Source organism: Vombatus ursinus, unplaced genomic scaffold, assembly GCF_900497805.2.
Source record: "Vombatus ursinus unplaced genomic scaffold, bare-nosed wombat genome assembly UNPS02012147.1, whole genome shotgun sequence".
Classification (NCBI taxonomy): Eukaryota; Metazoa; Chordata; class Mammalia; order Diprotodontia; family Vombatidae; genus Vombatus; species Vombatus ursinus.
In genome coordinates this window covers 159,127-176,706 of record NW_020951925.1, presented here as the reverse complement: position 1 = coordinate 176,706, position 17,580 = coordinate 159,127, and the positions used below count along the sequence as shown (strand labels likewise).

Here is a 17,580-nt window from a genome sequence, read left to right as displayed (position 1 = left end):
CTTCCCCTGGACCTTCAGTTGCCTTCCGGTGTTGCTTTTTCCATCTCTGGGGCTGGTGTCAAACTGACTTTGTCAGGAGATCTCCTGGGAACTTGATGAAGGGGCTTCTGAGTTATTAGGCCCTTCATGATCAGTTAACCAGTAAGCATGTGCCAAAGCAAAGCCAGTCCCTGCCCTCAGGGAGCTTCCATTCTAAAAGGGGATCCCCTGTGGCCTTAGAAGGAATGTGATGATTGCTGTCTGATTTGGAAGGTCTCCAGTGGAGTGCCTCAGGCCTCTGTCCTGGGCCTTGAAGACTCAGAGATATGGACAGCAGCATGGGCAGGGTTCAAAAGGCCCTGAGGTCAAATCTCTCAAAGTAAAATGTGATGCAGTGGGGGTCCAAGGTCACCTTGAAACCCTAAAGTGAATATTCTCATTTAAGGAGGAGGGAAACTCCCAGAGCTAGGAAGTCTGTTAAGGTGAAATTTGAATCCAGGCCTCGCACTTTCCACTCTCCCACCCCGCCTCTCCATGGGCTTCACAGATTAGAAACGTTTGGGGGCTTTCGGGGATACAGGGTGAGCAGCCAGAAGCTCTGTGAGCTTAGGTTCAGGGCCCCAGGAGGTGTGGAGCATTGTGAGGTTCAGCACCAGGGGTGACTCTCCTGCCGTCCTCTGCTCAGAGCATGTCTAGGCTGGGTTGTAGAAGGGGCTCAGTCCCAGAGGGCAGAGCCTGCAGCAGGGCAGGGAAGAGACCCAGGAGCAGTCTGGACTGGGGGCTGAGGGGAAACTCCTTTACATCCTGAACCACTCAAAAATGGGCTGGCGTTCACAGTCAGAAGCTGACAAGGGAGCAGGGCTCCTCCTGGCCAAGGGTGTGGACACCAGGGCCCAGGGATGGACTCCAGGGCCCGGGGATGGACTCCAGGGCCTGGGGATGGACACCAGGGGCCGGGGATGGACTCCAGGGCCCGGGGATGGACTCCAGGGGCCGGGGATGGACACCAGGGCCCGGGGGCAGGGGCCGGGGATGGACACCAGAGGCCGGGGATGAACCCCAGAGACCATGGATGGACACCAGAGACCAGGGATGGACTCCAGGGGCCAACAAGGGAATGGGCTCCTCCTGGCCGAGGGGTTTGGATCAGGCCAGTGGGAGGTGGGTTTTGCTTGACTTTACATATTTGTTACAAGAGTTTTGGGGTTTTTTGGTTTTTTGTTTTTTTTACACTAACGAGGGAGGTGGGGGGAGTAGATTTTGTTCATTGAGAAAAATAAGTCCCTCAGATACTTGCTGGTTTGGCTCCTCCGGAGTCAGCCCTGGACAAAGTGCTTCTCCTCTCTGGGCCTCGGGTTTCCCATCTGTAAAACAAAGGGGCCTGAATCTAGGATTCTGTGCGAGGCCAGTGAAGGCCTTTGGTGCGTGTGCAGGTCCTTGGTGATGGGAGCTGGTGATGATTAAAAGGCAGGTCGTGCTTCTTTCTGGTTGATGTATGATTGTGGTTGTTCCCCACAGCTTGCTCCCAGAGCAGCAACCAGTCCTGCACCGAGTGCCTGAAGAATGTCTCGGTGAGTCCTAAGGGTGTGTCCCCAGGGCCCCTCTGACTAACCGAGGGAGGGGGTCCCCAGCACTTCCTGGCTTCTCCCTCTCCTTCGCTCCCCGCCACATCCTGTCTCTTCAGGAGTCTCTCATCCCGCCCTGCCTGCTGCAGCCTCCTCCATCCTTAGAAGCAGCATCCCATCTCCTGCCCCTGCCCCTTTGCACAGGCTGATCCCCCCTTGGTCAGCTGCTGGGGCCCTTTCCCCAAAAACCTCCCTGTGTCCACATGCACACAGTAAACACTCTCTCTCTCTCTCCCTCCCCCCCCCCCCCCCCCCCCCCCCCCCTCTCCCCCGCCCCCCTCCCCTTCCCTCTCTCCCTCTCTCCCTCTCTCCCCCTCTTCCCCGTCCCCGTCTCCCCAGCTACATTGTGAACTCCTCGTGTTTGGCTCCCTCTGGGGACCAGCACAGGGCCTAGTGCCCAGTAGGCCTTTGAGAAATGCTTGTTGGTTGGCGGGTGGTTGGATGGTCAGTCAGTCACTGTTGGGTTTTTGCCAGCTCTTGTCCTCTGCACCAGCTGGCTTCCTCTTTGAGATTTCAGTCGAGGTGATGAGACCAAACATAGACATCAGAGGAGCCCATTTGAATGACCAAGGCCCGCCTGGCTCTGGGGAGGGGGTGGGGGAAAGGACAGCTTGATCTGATCATTCTTGAATGAGTGGGGCAGTGACAAGCCCCCAGGACCCTCAAGGCAGTCTTGTGACCAGGGCCAGGCCTACCAGTCCAGTTCTGCTAGACCCAGGCTAGATGTCTGTGCCGGTCCTGGAGCATCCATCCCAACATTGTTCATCTGCAAAGGTGCCAGCACACCACAGACCTCTCCCCAGTGTCAGCCCAGAGCCTCTGTGAGATGGAGGGAGGGACATTGAGGAAATGATTTTTTTTTTTAATTATTCTTTCTTTCTTTTGGTGAGGGCAGTTGGAGTTAAGTGACTTGCCCAGAGTCACACAGCTAGTGAGTGTTATGTGTCTGAGGCCAGATTTGAACTCAGATCTTCGTGACTCTAGGGCTGGTGCTCTATCCACTGTGCCACCTTGCTGACCCAGGAAATGATTTTTAAATGACCCCGTTGGCGCCATCTTTCTTCATGCCCCAAACAGATGTCCCCCGAGTCCCTTGATCCAGCTTGGCCTTCAGACCTCTGTTGTTACACTGATCATTCAGGTTTCCCCCTCATTAATTGGTCTACTTTGAGAAGAGATTTCTAACCTCGATTTCCTGCCGGGGGGGGGGGGGGGGGGGTTCCCCCCCCCCCGGGGGGGGGGCCCCCCCCCCGCCTGGGATTAGTCAGGAGCAGAGGCCACCAGCCCCCTCTTGGGGCAGGTCGGGACCAGGCCTAATGTTCAGCCTCTGCTCTGAAACGTCACTGACCCTCCCCACCCACCCCCGGCCTCCTCCAAGTCATGGGTCCTCCCACTTGACCAGAAGGAGCCTTTAAGGTTGTGTCCAAGCTAAAGTAGTGCTTGGCTTTTGATTGATTCTCTCTCCCACTCACCACAATGGCTGAGAAAACCCAGGGCACCCCTGCCCTTCTTGTGCTCTCTTGACCCCTCTCCTCCCCTTTACCCATTCTCTGTCCCCCCCCCCCCAGTGAGATGGGGGGCTGGCAGGCGATTGGTGAAGGGTGCAGACATGGGCTTCATTTCATGAGGAAGAACAGGAGGGGAGGGGGCTGGCTGCCTCCCCCTCCTCCTCCCCCTCCTGCTCAAGGAGGGGCCCCCTTGGCGGGTAGGCTGGACTTATGGTTCCTGTGCCAGTCCTCCCCGTCTCCGTTTTCCTCTTCTCCATCTCTTTTACCTGTGTGCTCCCTCCTCAGTAGAAGCGATCAGCATTTATTAAACACGGCCCAGACGGCTACCCTGCTCCCCTGGAACATGCCTGTCACTGTGTGGGAAGGAGGCCTGAGTGATGAGGGAGGGTGGCGGGCATTGTAGGCCTAGCCTGGTCCTGTTGTAGGATGCTTGGAGAGGAGGCCTAGGTCATGAGGTGGCGGCCGGACTGTGAGGAGCAGGGGAGCCTGGGGGGGGGGGGGGCAGAGGGGACTGTCCTGGGGCAGGGGATGGAGGAGTGACTCTCTGCCTCTCTGTTTTAGTGCTTTTGGTGCTACACTAATAATGCCTGCCTGGACTATCCCGTCAGGAAAATCCTGCCGCCCAGCTCCCTGTGTCCGCTGAGTTCTGCCCGCTGGGGCGTGTGCTGGGGTAAGTCCTCTCCTTGCCTCTGCACTTGGTGCATCTGCCTTTGACTATGCTTCTGCAGTCACGTCCCCATTTAACGATGAGGAAGCTAAGGCCTTGGCTCAGGGGAAGTGTGGGCGGAGTGGGGTCCTGCAGGCTGGAGGTCAGTCAGTAAACATTTATTAAGCATCTGCTTGTGCCAGGCCCTGGGCTAAGTACTGGGGAGACACAGAGAGGCAAAAGACGGTCCCTACCCTCAGGGAGCTCACAATCTGTTGGGGAGACAATAAGCTGGCACAGCTGTAGACAGGATAAAGAGGGAATGGCCCTGGAATGAGGAAGGGCTAGGGAAGGCTTCCTGTAGGAGGGGGGATTTTAACTGGGACTTGAAGAAAGCCAAGAAGCTCAGTGGTCAGAGCAAGGGAGAGCATTCTAGGCCTAGAGAGGAGAGGTAGAGGGTCTTGTTCAAGGAGCAGCCTGGAGGTTGGGGGCCCTGGATCCGAGAGTATGTGGTGGGAAGTGAGGCGTTAAGGAGGTTGGAAAGGGAGGAGGAGGGGCTGGGTTATGAAGAGATTTATTGAGTTTGGTTGGACCTGGGCTTTAGGAGAATCATTTAGTGCCTGAATGGAAGATGGGCTGGAGTGCAGAGAGACTCGGGGTAGGCAGATTCCCCCGCCAGCAGCCGTAGTCCAGGCATGGGAGGATGGGGGCTTGCACCAGGGTGGGGCAGGCTCAGAGGAGAGAAGGGGGCGTATTGGGGTGATGCTGCAGAGGTGACCTCAATAGGCCCTGGCGCCGTATTGGTCCTGGGGGGTAAGAGAGAGAGAGAAAAGTCCAGGATGGCTCCTAGGTTGGGAGCCTGAGGGACTGGGAGGAGGGTGTTGGTGAGTTCTGTCTTGGACACACCGACTTTAAGCTGTCTGCTGGGCGTCCAGTTCGGATGTCTGAAAGGCAGTTGGAGAGGCGAGATCGGAGCTCGGTAGAGTCGGGGGCAGGAAAGGTCAATCCGAGAATCATCTGAATAGACGGTCACTAAATCCATGGGAGCTGAGGAGATCCCCAAGGAAAGCAGTCTGGAGGGAGAGGAGGAGAGGGCCCAGGACAGAACCTGAGGGACGCCTGTGGTTAGAGGGCGTGATCGGGAGGGGGGTCCAGCGAAGGAGGGAGAGCAGGAGTGGTCAGAGAGGGAGGAGGAGAAACAGGAGAGAGCGTGTGGTGACCCACAGCCCTCGAGGGACGAGAGCAACCAGGAGGAGAGAGACTCACAGTCCAGGGCTGCAGAGGCGTCGAGGAGAACGAGGACTGAGAAGAGGCCACTGAGATCATTGGTCACTCTGCAGGGGGCAGAGGAATGATGGGCCAGAAGCCAGACTGTACGGGGTTAAGAAGAGACTGAGAGGAGAGACAGTGGAGGCAGCTGGTGTAGACGGGCTTTTGGAGGAGTTTCCCCACAAAGGGCAGAAGACATCGTGGGACCAGAATTATCAGGGATGGAAGGGTGAAGTGAGGGTTTGCTCAGGATGGAGGAGACGTGGGCCTGCTTGTAGGCGGGACGGAAGGAGCCAGTGGACAGGGAGAGATGGGAAATAAGTGAAGGAGGAGGATGCCAGGGGGCTATCTGTTGGCAGAGACGGGGTGGAAAGGATCACTTGGTCAGGTAGAGGCCACCTCCTCATGGGAGATGGGGCTGGAGGAGGTGGGGGAGGGCAAATGGCCACGTCCTCAGCTGAGAGGGTGGTGGGAGGAGGTAGAGTCGGGGTCCCCTTGGAGTTGTCTTACAGAGCCACAGAGCTTCATCTCCTGAATCTCTGACCTTCCTGGGTGCTCAGAGTGACATCTGTGGCTCCTGGATTGGACGCTCTCAGAAGGCTGGATACGTCGGGTCTCTCTTTGGCTTGTCCCCAGCCTCGTCCCAGTGTTGCTGGGTGCATGGAGAAGATGAGGGCCAGGGCTCTCATCTGGGTGCCCAGAGTGGTGCCAGGCAGAGACGGTCCCTGCCCTCGGGAACTTCCGTCCTTGTGAGACCACGCTGTGTATCTGGACATGGCAGGTCCCTGTCTTAGGTAGACTCACCGGAAAGATCTAGAAAGGAAGGGAAGGCGCATTCACCCGGGTCTCTTTCCCCCCGCATGAGGCCCTGGACCCCAGGAAGCCATCAGGAAGACAGCTGCAGAGGGGAGGCGGCCAGGCCTTGGCGCCCACCAGGCGCACGAGGGCCCGGCACACATTCCTGTGGGATTTACCAGCTTGCTCTCCTTGCCACAAAGTAGCGGCTCTGCCTTCTTTTCCTTTCCTGAAAGGGGAGAAGCTATGGGGCTGCCTCTGGCCCACAGGGAGAAGCTGCCCAGGTGTTTCCTGGCCACTGAGTCCAGTTGAGGCTGGCGAGTCACTGGCCTCAGGGTCACGTGAATTTGGGATTGTGTAGGAAGGACGAGTTTAGACAGAGTAACCTGCGTGGAAAACCCCCAGCCAAGGAAGATAACCGCGGAGGAGGGACAGGATGCTCCTGGAGATGAGCCGGCACCTGGCACACTCTTTCCTTTCCTTTGGAAGAAGGGGGGGGGTGTGCTGAATAGAGCCCTGCACAAACGCCCAGAAGCTCAGAGGGAGAAAGGCCAGGCCCAGTGGCCCGTTGTGGGGTGCCAGGCTGGTTCAGCCCAGGTCTGGGGCCATGGGCAGGTTCTTCCTTGATTCCCGGGTCAGAGCCCACACATCAGTATTCATATCAACTCGTAGAGTCCTGCAAGGGGCCTGGGGCAGTGCCAAGACTGGCCTGCAGGAATGCCAGGGGCGTGAAAAGTTGGAAGATAGAAGGAGGTGAAGGACCACTCCTAGAGAAGGACTGCAGGCCCGGAGGAGCCGAGTCCAGAGGTGGGCCCTGGGCACCGTGCCCTCTGTCTCCCTGGGGAAGGAACAGGATCAGAGATGCCCCGGTCGGGGTAGACGGGCTGACGAGGATCTCTTATTTTGCCTCTGCTTTCTCTGCCAAGAACAGTCTTTCACCTAGGAGAGGGGGAACCGAATGGTTGACAGCTGACCTGAGCAGCCCCCCGATGAGGGAGGTTTGGCCCCAGCATGGTAGAAACACTTCTTCCCTCCCCTCCCCTGACTGCCTCCCACTGATGGCTGTGATGAAAGGCCCCTGGTTCCTGCCTTCAGCTCTTCCTAACCCTGCACACGACTTGCCCTGCACATGACTTGCCCTCTTCATTCTGTCAGCACCCACGTGAATTGTCGTGTTCGTGCTCAGGTTGGACTAGGCTGGGGTCAGGCTCGTCCCTAGGAGATACTTAGGACAGACCATCGGACATGAGCCAAAGGGGCCGAGAAGGGGCGACGTTGCCAGGGCAGATTCAGCTGAGCAAAGCTGCCCTGCCTCGGGGGTCCGTCGTCATCCATGGTCAGGCCTCAGAGGCATCCGGAGCTCCTCGGGCCGTGAGGAAGTGATGTCCACGGCCTGAGCTGACCCAGTGTCCAGGACAGCTTCTGAATCTTTTAAGGAAAAACTCGCCCCCTTTGCATGTGGCTTCCACTGGACGTTGGCCCGTCCAGCACGTGCCTCAGCTGAGTCTGCCTCGTCTTTGTGGAGTGCGTGGAGCTGTGCCCTGCTCTCCTGAGAGTCCCCAGGGGATCTGTTTCACACTGGCTGCTTGTCTCCCTGGATGCCCTGCTTGGGTTCTGGAGAGAGCAGCCCACCTCCCCTTGCAGTGGCGGCAGTGATCAGGACCGGGGGCGAGAGGGCAGAAGGAAAGGCAGCAAGGATGGCATTGGCATGGTGGTGGTGGTTGGTAGAGGCTTCTCCATGGTACAGTGGACAAAGCACTGGGCGTGGAGTCTTGAAGACTTGGGTGCAAATCCAGCTTCAGACACTGGCTGCTTAACCCTGGACGAGTCACTTAACCAATCCTGTCTGCCTCGGTTTCCTTGAAATGGGGATCATCATAGCACCCACCTCCAGTTAGTAGGCGCCTGAGAAAGGCAGATTGCTCCTTTGCTCTATGAGATGGTCAAGGGAGGCTGGTGAAGGCTGGCCAGAGCCCATCTCTGAGGTGGCCAGCATTGTGCTCCAGAGGGGTTGACGAGCAGTCAGCTCTCCCCTCCTGGAGACTGGACTGGGAGGAGACTGTGTTCCTTGGGCAGCCGGCCTGGCCTGAGTTACTTCAGAAACGAAGGCAGAAAACATCAACTTTTTAAGAAGCCATCTTTCCAAACCTGACCACCCTCTTCCCCTATTTGGTGACTGTCTGGGTCACTGCTGGTAGCGTCTCAGTCTCTCCTTTATCCCCAGTACCCTCGCCCTTCTCCTCTCCTCCCACCTAATCCCATCCCTGCACTGCCCCTGACCTGCCCAGCACCACCTCTGAACCACCAGTCCAGAGCCGCCCTTCTTACACCTAGGGGTGTGCGTCATGCCCCTGACAGAAATAGATGCCCCGCCCTGAGGCCCTCCCGCTTGTTTCCATCCCTTCAGGCTTCCTCTTGTCCAAGAAACCATCTCTGACGAGTTTTCTGGTGAAGGTCGGGCCTTGACCTGGTGCCATTTGTACCTGCCCCACGCCTTGAATCCCGGGGAGCACTTCCAAAGCAAGGACGGTGCTGTTATCTTTGACCTTTGTGCCTGTCCCCCCTCGTGTCTAGTACAGTTCCGTGTGTACCAGGAAGTCTCAGTCCGTGCTTGTTGGAGGAATGACGGATGGATGTAGTCAGTGGGTGAATGAATACCTACCTCAATTCCGTGTTGACCAAAAACCCTGTGGGCCTGGCATGGGGCAGCAGGTGAAAGTGTTGACTTTCCTGGGTGGTTCCTCTGCTGGTGCCTTCCTGGCAGTGCCTCTGCCCTGAGGGGTAGCTCTGCTCAGCGGGCTTTCATGGAGCAGCCAGGGCACTTGTGGACAAACTATTCGCTGACCCAGGAATGTTACAGATACTGCATTTGGACCCCTAAAGATCAGAGAGCAGAAGGTTCATTTAGCCTGTTCAGTTTGGAGAACCAGCTCGGGCTCAGTCAGCTCCACTGTGTAGTTAGTACCTGGGGTGGTAGTTCCCAGCTCTCACCTTGCTGGGTTCTTTTGTGAACCGGATTTTTCTCTTGATTCTTCTTTCAGAGCAGAAAGGCTTTTGGAATGTGTGCTTTCCATGTTCGTTTTAGTCTTCGAGCAAATTAACTGTTGTCTGAGTTTTGTAAAACTTTATACAAGTTGCTGGAACTATTTAGACATGGAATGTAAAAGGAATAATTTGGTGTCTTTTCTGAGCCCCTCTTCTGACTGGGCCCATCCTGGGGCAGGGGTTCAGAGAATCAGTTAAGTGGGGACAGAGTCTTCCCGGGGCCTCCCCGTAGGAGCCTGCCTGGGGGGGCGGGCAGGGAAGAGAGTTTCTCAGCAGCATCCAGACCTGCCTGGGCCGTAAACCCAAGCACTTGGGAACTTGTGTGTTGAGGGGCGTCTGCATTCAGCCTGGGTGCATCCTCTAATCTTCTGCATTTACATTTCTAGGCCATCTTAGCAGAGTCGGTTCTGCTTTTCAGAGGGAGAGCAGGTATTGGTGACTGCTTCACCCCTCAGCCCGATGCCCTTTGGCTCGGATCTGCCAGGATCTGGCCACTGTGTGAGCCTGGTGTGAGGCCTTTGATTTATTTTCCCTTCAGGGACTTGGCTTCTGTGTCTGCTGTACTCCCTTCCCCCTCCGTCCATGCCTGGGGGCAGATGGGACCCTGACCAAGAAGTCTGGGAATCCCAGCAACACCTACCCCAGCATGAAACTGAGCTCGGGGCTGAGCCCCTGCTTCAGGCGACAGGTGGTACTGCAGCTGAGGGCATGTTCCTCAGGGGAAGTGGCTTTTTGATCAAATCTGGGTCCTGAAGGAGACACTCTGTGTGTGTGTCTGTGTCTGTGTCTGTCTGTGTGTGTGTGTGTGTCTGCGTCTGTGTGTGTCTGTGTGTCTGTCTGTCTGTGTCTCTGTGTACATGTACATGCACGTGCTTTGAACGTTTCCTAGTCTGCCTGACCCCGAGCTAGCCAGCCCCATTCTCTGCCTGCCCCCGGGTGTCAGGCAGGCCTCCATAGAGATGCCCTGCTGGGCTCCAGGCTCCCCCAAGCCAGGCATATGGAACTGTATACCAGACAGATGGCTGGAGACAGAAATGGCCTCCTTGGGGGTGGGTCTGCAGCCCGGAGCTTGGACGGACAGCTTCAAGTGCAGGTTAGCCGAGAGGTGGTTGTTGAGGCCCAGAGAGGCCGAGGCCAGGGAAGGCCTCAGGCCAGAAACCTGCCTCCTGGGGGGTTGGCAAGGTGAGGACATAGGGAAAGAAGAAGCTGGCAGCCAGAGTCCGTCCCGATGGGCGCTTGGATCCCGAGCTGCTGCTGTCCGGCCCTTTCATTTTTACAGAGAGGGGAACTGAGGCCAGAGAGGTGATTGGCCCGAGGCCATTCAGGCAGTCCCCTGGAAAGAGGGAGAGGAGTCCCCCCGGGCTAGTTCTTTTTCTCAGAGTGTGGGGTCTAAGAGCAAACAAAGAACTGCCCCAGGGGCTCATTTAACCTCAGGGGCCTAGGTTTCTGCTCTTGGCCTTTTTTAAAAAAGGGCAGTTGTTGCCACTTGACCAGTGTCCTGGTCCTGAGCCCCTGAGTGCTCCGGGTTTCCATCCAGGGAGCAGGTGGGCATTAGAAGGATGGTGCAGATGCAGTGGAAATGCCACTTTCTGGCCTTTGCTAAAGGCCCCAGACCTTTCCTGTCCCTGCCTTCTAGCTCTGTGCCCCTGGGCCGCATCCCAAGCTGTTACTTCAGGGATTAACAGCAAAAGTGTGAATGATCTGTATCCTGAGGGGATCTACCACACTTTCAGAGAAGGTCTAGATTTGCAAAACAAATCATTTAAAACGTATCTGTGAAGGAATGAGTCCTGGAGGCCAGACTGGATTGTCTGGGCTAGGCAGCCGTTAGTGATTTAAGTGAACTTTTGAAAGAATTTTATTGTACAATTAGTGTCTGGGGCGACTAGGTGGCGTAGTGAATAGAGCACGGGCCCTGAAGTCAGGAGGACCTGAGTTCAAATCCGGACTCAGACCAAACATTTGACACTAGCTTTGTGACCCTGGGCAAATCACTTAACCCCAATTGCCTTAAAAAAAAAAAAGAAATGAGGTAAAATGAGTGGCCACCAACAAAAAGAAACAAAAATCATAAAACGATAAACTCCACACCTGTGTTTTTTTGTTTTTTAAGGAGAATTGGCATATTACCAGCCAGGGGTGCCACAAATGCACAGAACCCTAACCTGGAAGCAAGAAGACCCGAGTTCAAATCCAGCCTCAGACATTTTGTAGCTCTTTGACCCTGGGCCAGTCACTTCTGTTTGTCTGAATTTCCTGAACTGTGAAACAAGGAGAATAATAGCACAATCTCTCCAGGTTGTTATGAGGATCAAATGAGAGTCTTTTTAGTAAGCGCTATAGAAATGGTAGCGGCTATTATTATTACTGACTCTCCTTTGCTCTCCCCCACACATTGTAGAGTAGCAGTGGCAGAGCCATTCGCCCCCTCAGTCTCTGTGGGTTCTGTGAATATTGTCACCCCCATTTTGCAGGTAGGAAACCGAGGTTCAAGGGAGACCCTGGATTTGAACCCTGGTGTTTTGCCTCTCAATGCAGCATTCTTTCCACTGTGCCCCACTACCTCTTATAAAATAGCATAGGTTGGAGACACCCAGGAAGGTCTAATTTTGGTCCCGATAATTTGCATGGGCTGGCCTTTGCATGAAAAGAGGGCTTCCTTGTGGGTGATGGGCAAACCTCAGCGTAGTAGGAGATGCTGTTCTGCACCCTGTAGATGCTCCCCATACAACGGATTCGTCCTGGTGGGCAGACTCAGAAGGGGGTTTTGCTGACTTCATTTATTTAAAGGAGAATCCTATTTCCTTCTTGGGGTCTCCAGGGAAGAATTTTCCTTCTACAGTTTACGGAGTTGCCAGAAAAGGGGGTGGCCTGAGGGAGCCTGCCGGGGAACTTCCCCCTCCAAATGCTAGATCCCTAGTTGGGCCAGATTCTGTGTCGCTTGTGCCCTTCCCTAAGACCCCTAGGATCTCCCTCTGTGGGTTGATAGCCTTGTGCCTGAACACCCAGGTACCTGCTCTAATAGCAGCCTGGAGGGATAGGTGGGAGCAGGTGGGGAGGGCTTAGGTCTGAACCGCAGGGGAGTGGCGTGGGCAGCCCCTCTGCTTGGGGTGCTTGGAGAGGAGACAGATTGGAAGACTTAGCAGCAGAGGTCCGGAGCGAGCAGCCACATGAGGAGAGGGGCTTTGTGGGGATTGTCTTGATGACACTTGGTGCCTGACTGGTCTGAGGGATAAAGGCCAGTGACCTTCAGCAAAAAGGGATGTCCAAAAGAAGGGTGGGTTTCAGGGGAAAGATGATGAGTTCAGTTTCAGATATGTTGCATTTGGGATGCCTGTGTGACATCTAGCTAGAAATGTCTCTTGAGAGAAGAGGGCTGGGGTCCTCCACATGGGGAGGATGCTCGGGCTTGCCTGGTCACCAGGTGACAGTGTAGAAAGCACCGGGCCCAGGCCCACGGGGCAGGGCTATGGTATCCTGATGTTTTGGCAAAGGAGACTGAGGACCAGCTGGAGGGGAGAGTTCCTAGCAGCAGAAGGCTTGACAAGGATGAAGCCTGGGAAGAGACCATCCGATTTGGTGGTACCTGTGGGGCTGAGGCCAGATGCCAGCTTGTAGGGGGATGCTCCTCGAGTCTGTGTTGAGGGGATGATAGGGTCTGGTGGGCTCCTGCAGAGAGGGTTGGAGACCTTGGGAGAGGCCCGGGCAGCGAGGACGTCCGATGCATCCCGGCACAGGCACACTGCCTGGGGGCCAGTGTCACTTTGCCTGTCCTTGTGTTCGCAGTGAATTTTGAAGCCCTGATCATCGCCATGTCAGTGGTGGGAGGCGCCCTCATCCTGGGCATCACCATCTGTTGCTGCTGCTGCTGCTGTAGGAAAAGGAGGAACCACAGGTGAGTGTTGGAGGGCAAGGGGCCTCCAGGCTAGGTCCCCCGGGGCTGGGGCGGGGGCCAGGCTACGGCCACTGACCAGTGACCGGCTCTCTCTTGGTTTTGGCAGGTCAGACAAGGAGGAGGAACGTGCTGCTAGAGAGAGAGAAGAGAGGAAAGTGCGGCAAGAGGAAAGGTGAGGGGGCCCCCGACGCAGGGACAAGGTCCCCCAGGTTGGGCTCCCATAGTACCGTATACGGCTCTCATTCTGATATTGGTCTCTGTGCCAAGATTTGTGCTGGATAATTCACTTCTCTTTAGCCTCCAGTATTTGTAAGAGCCTGTCTCTCGCCCCAGAGCCCAAGGCCCACACTGAGAGGATGGTCCAGTCAGCTGCCAGGAAGCTGCAGGGTGAGGGGCGTGGGTCCAGGAAAGGGGGAGCTGGCAAGACTTGCTAGGGAGAATGTTGTAGGAAGTGAACCTCAAAGGAGGACCAGGACGCAGGCACCTGGAGCCAGCGTCCAGCCTGGGAATGCCCAGAGGCTGTCTGCCTTCCGTCTTGGAGGCTTTGAACGGCAGCTAGGGGATCCTTAGCTGGACTTGGGCCACTTTGTGGAGATGCCAGCCCCGAGGCTGTCGTGGAGCTGATGAAGGCCTGGCCTAGCATCCACTACACCAGACAGCTGACCAGAAGAAAGGCGGGGGTGTCAAGCCTGGAGCCCGGGCACCATGAACCAAGAGCCCCATCGGTCAGATGGGACGAGATCCCCAGCTGTCCTGATGGCCTGACTATCCTGGCAGTACTTGCTCATGGCTGTGATTGCTGTCTCTCTTCCCTATTCACTGGATGTTCAGAAACAGAAGTCTTGGGGCTCTTGGTGAAACAAAGGCCCCTTTTGAAGAGATGCTGGGCGGTGAGCAGTCAGGCAGGTGTCCACCGCAGCCGGCCGGCCTGCTTGGGCCAAGGGAGACAGGAGACCCTGGGGAAGGGGATCTGCTCCCCTAACTTGGGCAGGTGTGTGCATCCTTGGGTTTCCTTCCTTTTTCAGGAGAGCAGAGATGAAGTCTAGACATGAAGAAATCAGAAAAAAATACGGTGAGACCCACTTTATGTTTAATCTGTTGTCTGTTGATTCATGTATATCTTAGAGTCAGTGCTCTGTGACTGACTATGGTGAGCCCTCTGTGGGGTGCTTCTGGGGCTGGGCAACATCTCCCCAATGGACTCTATGTGGGCTGAGGAACGTCTACCCACTGGCTCCATCTGGGCTCAGGAACATCTCTGTGTCCTTGTCTGGCCCTACCTGGGCTGGGGAATGTCACTGCTGGGCCCCGTCTGGGCTGAGGAGCGTCTCTGTCTCCCTACCTGGGTCCTCTCTGGGCGGGGGAATGTCACCGCTGGGCCCCGTCTGGGCTGAGGCGCGTCTCTGTCTCCTTACCTGGGTCCTCTCTGGGCGGGGGAATGTCACCGCTGGGCCCCGTCTCACCATCTGGGACCTCTCTGGGTGGCTCTAGCTTTGAGTTAAGTGGGATGACGCCCTGGTTCCCAGTCGCTGGTCCATCCATATCTGAGCAGCTCTCAGACACGCTCCTTCAACTTCCTCACGGCTTCCTGCCATGTGACAGGGCACAGTGCCAGGTCCTTGTCTCTTTTCCCCTTGGCTTGCTCCAGCCCTGTTCCTCCTCTTCTCCTCGCCACCCCCTCTTTGTAGAGGTCCCACCTGGAGGTCATAGTTGTCTGCTCGTGCCCCAGAAGGGTGGCATGGATATCCCATGAGTGTGGTTCATCCCCTGGTCAAAGTGACCAGACTTTTCTTTTTTTTTTGTATTTCTGAACTCAGAAAGTTTTTATGAATAGAAATTAGGGGGGAAAAAGCCACACATATCTGAGATGATTTCTGACAGCGTTCAGTCTGAGAGATAACGGTGCCTGCCCAATCACATTGCCACATTCCTATGTAACAAGTAAGTGCACAGGTTACAAAAACAAGTCTGAGTCTGTTTCGGAGGACAGATGTCTGGGCACAAAACAATTCGGTTTGTTCCTCGTAACTGGTAGCTTCTAGGACAGTCATTACCCATTGACTCCCTGCCACATCTGCCCCTGGGACCGCTCCAAACCTCTTCTTTGCTCTTCACAATAGGAACCACGAGAAAGTAGGGGAAAAAAAGAGCAAATAGTTTGCTTCGACCTGCTTTCAGCCTCTGTAGTTCTTTCTCTGGCTGTGGATAGCATTTTCCATCACGAGTCTTTTGGAATTGTCTTACATCTGTGCATTGCTGAAAGGAGCTAAGTCTATCAGAGTTGGTCATCGCACCACAAAGTTGGTCTGTGACTGTGTACGATGTTCTCCTGGTTCTGTTCACTTCACGCAGCATCAGTTAATTTAAGTCTTTCCAGGTTTTTCTGAGGTCCACCTGCTTATAATTTCTTATAGCACAATAGTATTCCATTACATTCATATGCTCCAACTTGTTCAGCCATGCCTCAATTGATGGGCATCCCCTCAGTTTCCAATTCTTGGACACCACAAAAATTCGAGCTGCTATAAATATTTTTGTACATGTGGGTCCTTTTCCCATTTTTATGATCTCTTTGGGATACAGCCCTAGATGTGGTATTGCTGGGTCAAAGGGTATGCAGTTTTATAGTCCTTTGGGCATAATTCCAAATTGCTCTCCAGAATGGTTGGATCAGTTTACAGCTCCACCAGCAATGCATCAGTGTCCTGGTTTTCCCACATCTCCAACATTTTTCATTTTCCTGTTTTGTCATGTTGTCCAGTCTGATAGGTATGATGTGGTACCTCAGAGTCATTTTGATTTGCATGTATCCAATTACTAGTGATGAGTGACTAAACTTTTCGAGACTGTGATCTCCTTTATTCCTTAGCTCGCTCACTTTCCTCCATCTTGTGTATGTTTGTGGGCAGTCGTGTTTTGGTGTTAAACTTTCTGGGAAATGAGAATTGTGTGGCCCTTGCCTTCACCCCTTCCTAATCTTGCTCATTCTTTCTCCACCATTTTTTCCCATGGTTGAAACTGACTTGTCTGCATGCTGGGTGCAAGATGGTGGCATTTCCAAACTGGATGTGAATCCACTGGGATTCCCTACCCCTTGCTCCTGGTCTTCATTTGCTACTTCAGTGTAGAACTGATCTAGATGTGCAGTCAGGCTCACTTGGGTCCAATAGAGTTGGCAGGAGACTCGAGAGGTTGGGACATGTCTTATTTCATGCCATCATGTATGAATCTGTTGATGAGTCTAGGCAGGGTCCCAGAAACCAGCAGGAAAAGCCCATGGTCTGGGAGATAGCAGTTGATTTACCTGGAGTGGGCTGGACAGCTGTCAAGGGAAGGGACCTGGGCTTGTTTGGCCTCATCCTCTCTGCCCTTCTCCAGCACCTAGAACTCCATATGGCCCTTTTGGCCACGTAACCCATATCTGCTCCATTGGCAGGAAGCAGGACTGTGCTCCCACTCTTTCTTTTTTTTCCCACTCTTTTCTAAGGAGGGATGCTGGACATCCCAAGCAGGGCAGAGCAGTCCTTGTCTGTGGTAGCCAGAAGGGAGGAACAGGAGAAACTTGGGCAAAATAATCCAATTAGTGGTAAGGAAAATGCCCGCTGAAGGAGGAGAGGTGGCCTTGTTGGCTTGGGGAATGGTTCACCCCACAGTCTTCTGTTTTCCCTTCTGTGTGCATCAAATTCTAAGCTTAGGAGCCAGATTTTGGCCTCTTCCTGAATCTTGCGTGGGACTCGTCCGCTTCAGGGCGTGTGTCAGCTTGGTCAGGCCCATCTAGTCCGTGGAAAGCACCATGTCCAGGCACGCAGGTAGAACTCACAGTCGGCCTTAACTTTCCAAAACAGATGTGTTACAATAAACGGGCCCAAGCAGAGTGATCCGGGTCCTTGCAGTTTCCCATTTGGTGAATGGATTGTCATTTTAATCTGTCATTTCCAGGGCTGTTTAAAGAACAGAACCCTTACGCCAGATTTGAGAACTAGCCCTCCGTGGAGCTCCCTGCTGGCCGCGGGCGGCCGAACTTCCTCCGAGGGGATGCGGCTGCTCAGAGGGGTCCTGCTTCCGTTTCACATGGTCAGAAATCACATCCACGTCTTCCCTTAATCTGATGCTTTCAGTAAAGAGCCTTATGTTCAAACGAGACCCTCTCTAATCCCTGATGAGTTATTCTGGCAAGAGAAGCCCTTCTCCTGGGCGCGATGGAGGCGTCTTGGCTCCCGGTCATTGCTCCTGAGGACTGAGGCTGGGGGTCGCTGCTGCTCTCTGCTGGCCTGCATTGCCCTCCCAAGTCATCCTCTGCCCTGTGTCTTGAGCATTGTTTTTTATTTCAAACAGAGGCCTTGGTTCTGGTTAAAGTATGTAGTCACCCTTTCCATTTCATCCTTCATAACCAGACACCCGTTGAAATGCGCCGTGATTGATAGCGCTCTGGGAAATTGTCTTGTGTGCACCCAGAAGAAGCCACTGCCTGCGGGCTTGGGGTTATTTACTCTTCTGCAGTACGGTGGAAAGATGGCTTTGGAAAAGTCAACCAGAATTACAGAGGTTCTTTAAGTATCCTGGATACTTTTTTTTCTTTTGTTTTTAACAAATGCAGTTAAATTTCCCCGGCTTTGAGAATAGCATCTGTTCCCTGGAGCCCCAGTGACAAAGGCCAGCGCCCTCTCCAGAGGCGTGAGCTCAGCGGTGGTGGGGAGGGGGTGCCAGGCCATTGGCTCCTGCTTGGGGAACAGAGCTGACTGGGGTCTCTGGGAAGGGCTTCCCAAGGCTGCCGGTCACCACGTTCTGAGGGCGGCTGCTCACATCTCTCTGTGGGGT

At 54.8% G+C, this 17,580-nt stretch overlaps 1 protein-coding gene across 1 annotated transcript in view; it reads left to right on the top strand.

The window, feature by feature from the left end:
• Nucleotides 1-17,321, top strand: part of PTTG1IP (PTTG1 interacting protein) — an 18,463-nt gene extending 1,142 nt beyond the window's left edge. The window contains exons 2-7 of the mRNA XM_027857415.1: nucleotides 1,498-1,550; nucleotides 3,674-3,782; nucleotides 12,654-12,762; nucleotides 12,869-12,934; nucleotides 13,788-13,834; nucleotides 16,702-17,321. Coding sequence (XP_027713216.1) covers nucleotides 1,498-1,550; nucleotides 3,674-3,782; nucleotides 12,654-12,762; nucleotides 12,869-12,934; nucleotides 13,788-13,834; nucleotides 16,702-16,745 — 428 coding nt within the window. The 3' untranslated portion in view covers nucleotides 16,746-17,321. The remainder of the gene's footprint in view (nucleotides 1-1,497; nucleotides 1,551-3,673; nucleotides 3,783-12,653; nucleotides 12,763-12,868; nucleotides 12,935-13,787; nucleotides 13,835-16,701) is intronic.
• Nucleotides 17,322-17,580: the final 259 nt, after the last annotated feature.